Below are 6784 nucleotides of genomic sequence, written 5' to 3'. Positions count from 1 at the left end.
AGAAAAGCAACAATCGCTTCTATGGGGGGAGGACTGGGAATAGGAAGGGTGGCAGGGGAGGGGTGAGACAGGAGGGGGTGGGGTATCTACTTTTCACCTATTATTTTGTACCTTAATTTTTAAACCATAGGCATTATAGCATTTTGAATTAAAATGGGCAAAGTTTCAAAAATTTGCCAAACAGAAATGGATGAAGGCTTCCTGAGTCTGATCTTAAGCTGTCAGCTGGGGTTGGAATGGATTTTCTCTCCTTCTGGCCCCCAGTGAAGGAAGGGGCAACTGGTGAAACCTGAACCCAGCAACTCTTCCAGGGCAACAGCAGGTGGCCTGAAGATCGTTCCTGTGCCAGGTTGGCTGGCATGTGCCTTGTCACCTTGCCGCTCTGCTCTAGAGCATCTCACTGGGGCCACTCGGTTACTAGGGCAGAACTGGCCCATCTTCTGCCTGCTCCTGGTTTTCCATTATCCCCCCTGGGACAGTGATAGAGGAGGGTCCAGGGGGTGGGGCTGTCACCTCCCTTCCCCCAATTATAGAACCACACCAGCCAGAGAAAGCTTACAGAGCAGCAGGTCTAAGGCTGCCATTTCATGGATGGGGAAACTGAGGCTTGAGAAGGAAAAGTGACCCCACAACATCAGGACCAGAATCCAGGTCCCCGGCCTCCCAGGCTGGAACTCTTTGCACCCCATCAAGGGGCAGGTGGCAATCAAGGCCTTCCTGCTTAGGTGATGGGATACACTTAGGGGTTTTAAATGGGTGACTCCTGGGGGAATCTGCAGATAACCTACCTGCCTATGGGGGCTACTTCCCACCCTCTCCCTGGGCTGCTGCCCACCTCAGGCTATACCCTCTTTGCCCTTGTACACACTCACAGACACACACACAAATATGATGGCTCCAAGTACTCCTGGACTCCAGGAAAGGACGACAGTCTAGTCGTAGGTCTATGTGCGTGTATGTGTATGTGCCTTGTTTATCCCGCCTTCCCTACTAGGCCATAAGCCCCCGGAGGACCCAGCCCACAGGTGCTCCCAACCCCCAGGGGGACAGCCAGGCCATCCTTGGCACACACCTCAGAGCCACAGTCCCTGCAAGACAGAGCTGTCAGGACCCTTCAGGGCATGAAAGGTTTAGAAAAGGGTCCCATAATAGATAATAAATAAAGACCTACTGTATAGCACAGGGAACTACACTCAATACTCTATAATGGCCTGTACAGGACAAGATTCTGAAAAAGAATGGATATATGTATAACTGATTCATTTTGCTGTATGCCTGAAACTAACACAACATTGTAAATCAACTATACTGCAATAAAAACTTTAAATATAAACATAAAAAGTATCCCATGGCCAAATACATGTAGTACACCCTATATTATGAGACCAGCATCTTCACACAGGCCTTCTCAGAGCCTTTAATGTGCTATGACTCTCTACCACAAAGCCAGAGGGTGCTCTCATCCCAGAATTCAGAGATCACAGAATTCATCTGCAGAATAGGCAATGAGTGCTGGAAAATGCTGGGACCAGACTCAACTCACACAGGGAGACCTGAAGTCTACAGGGCAGAGGGGTTCAGGGCTGCTGTGGTTGTATGGCACCTTTGTGCAAATTAGAAAAAAAATCCCTTGAGACATTTTCATCTATGAGTGAGTGAGTGAAGTTGCTCAGTCGTGTCCGACTCTTTGCGACCCCGTGGACTGTGGCCCACAAGGCTCCTCCATCCATGGGATTCTCCAGACAAGAATACTGGAGTGGATTGCCATTTCCTTCTCCAGGGGATCTTCCCAACCCAGGGATCGAACCCAGGTCTCCTGCATTGCAGGCAGCCGACGCTTTAACCTCTGAGCCACCAGGGAAGCCCATTTTTTTTTTCATCTATAGGAAAATTAATACCAACATATTGGTGTTATTAGAACAATGCCCTTTACTGCCCTCTGCTGGAAATATCTCATAGTATAATAAATACATACATCTTCAATCTGAGTGGGAAAGGCACCACCTTCCCCTTTAGATATGGCTTTCTTGTTCAGTATGTAACCTGCCCAACCATCATGGCAGCCATGGGTCCAAAGTCACACAAGCCCAGTGTGCCCATCATTCCCTTTCTGCTGGCATGATTTTGTCTCAGGTGAGTGCTCTCAACTGACCTCACCCTCGGCCCCAGTTGGAAAACACGCTTCTGAATGTCTCACAGGCAGACAAGGACGCTGAGGGCTTCACCTCTGTTGTTCCTCCCACTCATCACCTAGCCCATGACAGGCTCAAAAGACTGACCCCCTGAACACATCCCACAAATGCTTACACCCTGAGAGCACTGGCTGGGGAGCAGGGACTGCGATCAGAGTCAGCATGGGCTCTAGCTTGCTGCGTGACCACGGGGAAGTTCTCAGTCCTCTCTGGGCCACTTTTCCCTTGCATAAAATTAGGCAGTTGCACTTGATCATTTCCAGGAGCTCAGAGAGCTCTGGCAATGACCCCTTGAACCCAAACTCATGGAATTTTGAGAAAAGCAGGAAGATCATTCCCAACTGCTGACAGAAAGGCAGTCAAAAAGACAGCAGACTACAACCTGAATTTTTTATTAGACTAGGAAATATAATTTATTTCATAAAAATTAATTTTGTTACAATAGGAATGCTAAATGTTATTTACAGGTTGTAGTACAGAATAAACAGAGGTGGGACTGGGGCCAGCCCGGCAGCCCTCGGGCATATAACCATGTCCACTGCCCAGGCGGGTGGTACAGCCCTTGGCCCGCAGGAGAGCTGCTCCCTGCACCCAGGCTCCTGGTCACCTCTCCCCAGAGGGCCTGTTACGGGAACTGGCTCAGCTGCCTGGTTGCTGGGGGAAAGAGACCAGAGGGCCCTGGAGCATCCAGGAGAGGGGAGGGCCCCTCTGGAGCCCAGAACCCTGCGAGAGAAGGCAGAGGAGAGGCACGTAGAAGAGATACCGACTGACCCTGTGTACTCAGAGGGCAACCTCCAGGTGGCCCAGTGGACTCGAGGAGGGCACACACGCACACACGGGTGGGGACACGTTCCCGGAGAGGCACGCTGATGTGCCCACAGATAAAAGCACATGCACACACGCACAGATGTGCCAGCACACCCCAGATACGAGAGACGTCAACACAGCGCGTAGGCCCTGCAGCGGCACTTAATCTGTGGCTCTCAAGGTACTCGGGCTGCGTGGGGCTGCCTCTCAGGCCTGAATAAGCCGAGAAACCTCCATGCCACCCCGAGGCGGGCAGTCTGCAGACAGTCACAGTAGCCCAAGCAGATTGATGGTGCCAGCAAATCCTTTCCAGGCTTTTCTTATAAAGCTGGACAGTTTGAGCCCTCCCAGGAGGCTTTAGCCAATTGGTTCTGTGCTCCAGGCCCTGGTACACAATTTCTGGAAATCAGGTCAGAAATGGCACCTGGATGGCTGGCCTGGCCTCATCCAACAAGAGCTCCGGTCCTGGGCGCTAAGGAAGCAGGTTTCTCAGGGTAGGGCAGGGAGGAGGGGCAGGGAGGGAGGAGAGGGAGGGAGGAGAGGAGGGAAGGGAGGGAGGAGGGGCAGGGAGGAGGTGGAGGGAAGGGAGGGAAGAGGGGCAGGGAGGAGAGGAGGGAAGGGAGGGAGGAGGGGCAGGGAGGAGGGGCAGGGAGGAGAGGAGGGAAGGGAGGGAGGAGGGGCAGGGAGGAGGGCCATGGCAGACCACAGTCAACTTCAACCCACCAGGATTCACCTCAGAAGCCTAGAATGATGTATCAGAGACCAAAGGGCCTCAGACAGCAGTTGTGGAGCCTTCTGGGTCTAAAAAGGAAAAGAGGCCTTGAGAAGGCAGTCAGATGCCTGAAGTCACAGAGAGGCCTCATAGCAAAGCTGGAGCTTGAACGCTGGTCCTTGGACTCCAGACTGCCCTCATGTGACCACACAGGCCCACACGGCTCAGACTAGGAGTGGGCAGGGAGACTGAGCCCGAGGCGGACGGCCCCTTCGGCAGGGAAGGCTCGCTGCTTTTGTTGAGGCAACGTCCACACAGGCACTGGGGTAAAAGTAAAAGGCTGTGGTCTCAGCCTCAGGGGCTCGAGCCTGATGCAGGCCTGGCCCCTTGAGCAGCCTTGATAAAAAGGAACCTCTCTCAAACCCAGCAGGCCCTCGATGGCCGGCCGGCAGCCTGATCCCCAGGGCGCTGGGGGCTGGTGAAAATCTCACTGTCCCCACATGCCCCCGAGTACATGGCTGGGACGCCAGGCTTAGGACACTGGCTGGGACTACAGCCTCCTAACCTGCTTTTCTCCCAGGAGATCAGACTTTAAAAGGCCAGGATACACCCAGGCTGGTGCCAGCAGCTGCTCCTGGACCTGCTGGGGCAAGCCCTGGGGTGAGTGCCCAGAGCTGGCACTTGCTTTGGCCTGGGTGCCAAGGAGGAGAGGCCTTTGATGTGGCCTCTGTGCCAGCTCAAGAGTCTGGTTCCAGCTATCACCAGACGGCTGGAAAGGGACCTTGATGGCCCCTCGGAACCTCCTGGAACAGGCAGGCTGGAGAGGGGGTGCCACACCCCCCCCCCCACCCTGCTGGCCAAAGCTTCTTTCAGACTCTCCCAGACAGCAGAAGGTGTGAGAAGAGGGTTGCAGGGAGGTGCCTGGGGAGATCAGAGCTGGGAAAATGGCCTTCCACCCCTCCTCCTCCACTCCGGGCAGGTGTGCAAAGCACAGCCAGACCAGCCGCCTCCCTGCCTCCCACACCACCCACAGGGCTGGCTGCTCACATGTTCCTCAAAGCCACACCAACCCCAGGAGCTCAGGCTTCTGAAGCAGGAGAGCCCGTCCTATCCTCCCCTTCTGTTTTACAGAAGAGGAAATAGAAGGGAATCTGCTAGGGAAGGGCAGATCCTGGATTCCTGGGCATTAAGAGAAGGCCCACCTGCTCCAACCCACCTGGTCTAGAGGCTGGGGTGTCCCAGCTGGCCCCGCCTTGGGGTAGGGGAAGAGAGGTATCCACAGGGGATTCTCATCCCTGACTCCTTTCTCTGTGAGGACCCTCTCTGGGCTATGCCCCCTCTCCAGGAGCCCCCAGATCATAGTACTCCCTGGCTGGGCTGGCCCACCCACATTTTCCATCCCAGGTCCTTTTAATCTGGATTCCTGGGAACCCGGAGGAGCCATGGGGGCACCTGCCTGGGGCTGTGAGAGGGAGGCAGGACCCCACCCCACACCAGGCCTCAGGCCTCCTTGGCTTTACTGATTCAGCATCTGTTTAAGATTTCAGAAACACGGGACCACGGCTCAGACCTCATCTGACCCTGTAGAAGTGCGGAAGCTGAGGGCTTGTTAGAATTTAGCCTAAGATGGAATCATTAGCAGCAAAGGGTTTCCTATTCAGTCTCTCTCCCCCTGATTCTCTCTCTCTTACACACATACACACACACAGGCTGCTGGCCAGAATCACGAGCACGCCCACACCCACACTCAAGAAAAGCGTTTTCTATTTTTGTGTTATTTTTTCATTTTCTTTTTTTTTCTTAAAAAGAACTTATCCAAATATCTGGATAATAAATCATTTGCGTTTCCTAAGAAACTGGGTTTTCTTTTCCCTTGTGGTTTTGGTGTTTTTCTTTTTTTTTTTTTTTGAGCCTTACTAGTGGTTGGAAGCTTTCTTTCTTTCCTTTTCCTTTTCACGTATGGACAGGAGAAAGCAGTTTCTCTGAATCGTACTTGACTCTTCAAAGAGGAAAATGGTGTGAATGGAGAGGGAGGAGGGAGAATCAATAACTGAGGAAGAGAATAAAGAACACAACTAAAACAGATGCCCCGAGACTTCCTGGGGCTGAGGCTGGGAGGGCCACCTCCTTGCTCCCCTAGCTGCCTCCAGAGGGCCTGGCCCCTCCCGCTTCCTGCACAGAGGTCTGAGGTCAGGAGAGACAGCATGGGGTGGAGAAGGACCGCTGAGTCCTCCCAACAACGAAGTCCATGGATCTCCTAAGGCTGGTTGTGGTCTGCAGGTGGGGCAAGGAGCGGGGGAGGAGGAGGAGGGGCGACTCTGCCTGTGAGCTCAGGGGCAGAGGAGGCCCAATGGCCCCCCAGGAGGCTGCCCCGGGCCTGCCTGTGCCCGCCTCCTGCTGGTCCCTCCCAGCCCGCAGGTGCAGGCCAGCTCAGCACTCCCCGTCGGTGGCCATGGCCACCAGCATCTCGCTCTTGCCCATCTCCTCCAAGGCACTCGCCAGGCTGTTGAGGTCCCCGTCGTCCTGCTGCAGAGCTTCCCAAAGGTCCAGGATCACACCCGTGGGGCTTGCTTTGGTGGCAAAGTAGTTCAGGTACCTGACGGAGGGAAGGAGAAGAACCCTGGGCTCCCTAGATGCTCAGCCCCTCCCAGAGGCGGTGGGTTGAGGGGCCCCTGGGAGGACCTCCCCAGAGCACCAGGACTGTGGGCTCTGGACCCCCACAATCCTGTGTCTGAGTCCCAGCCCCTCTGCTTGCAGGCTGTATGGCCCCAGGCCATACACTGCTCCTCTTTGAGCCCCAGTGAGGATGACTATTGCCATTATATCTATCCAGCATTTTAAGCTCTCCAGAAGAGTTCTGACACCAGGATGGATTCTGTCACCCAGCAAGCATTTCCAGAACACCTGATGTCCTGGGCACAAGGCTGCTGCTGCTGATCACACCTGGCTGGTATCCTGGCTCCACCTGTTCTCACGGGCTGGCATCTGAGCATGATGCTCTTCAAGGAACTACTATCAGGCTGCCTGCCCCGTGGGGACACCGGGAGTGGGGCGGCTGTGGTCCCAGCCTGGT

At 54.5% G+C, this 6784-nt stretch overlaps 1 protein-coding gene across 2 annotated transcripts in view; it reads right to left on the bottom strand.

The window, feature by feature from the left end:
* Positions 1-2568: 2568 nt before the first annotated feature.
* The window catches only part of UNC5B (unc-5 netrin receptor B), a 92374-nt gene continuing 88158 nt past the window's right edge, over positions 2569-6784 (bottom strand). For both annotated transcript variants that reach the window (XM_044942216.2, XM_006051142.4), the window contains one exon: positions 2569-6307. In XM_044942216.2, the coding sequence (XP_044798151.1) occupies positions 6142-6307 (166 nt within the window). In that variant the 3' untranslated portion in view covers positions 2569-6141. The remainder of the gene's footprint in view (positions 6308-6784) is intronic.

This window comes from Bubalus bubalis, chromosome 4 (assembly GCF_019923935.1).
Source record: "Bubalus bubalis isolate 160015118507 breed Murrah chromosome 4, NDDB_SH_1, whole genome shotgun sequence".
NCBI classification, from domain to species: Eukaryota; Metazoa; Chordata; class Mammalia; order Artiodactyla; family Bovidae; genus Bubalus; species Bubalus bubalis.
This window is presented reverse-complemented; position numbering and strand designations above follow the sequence as displayed.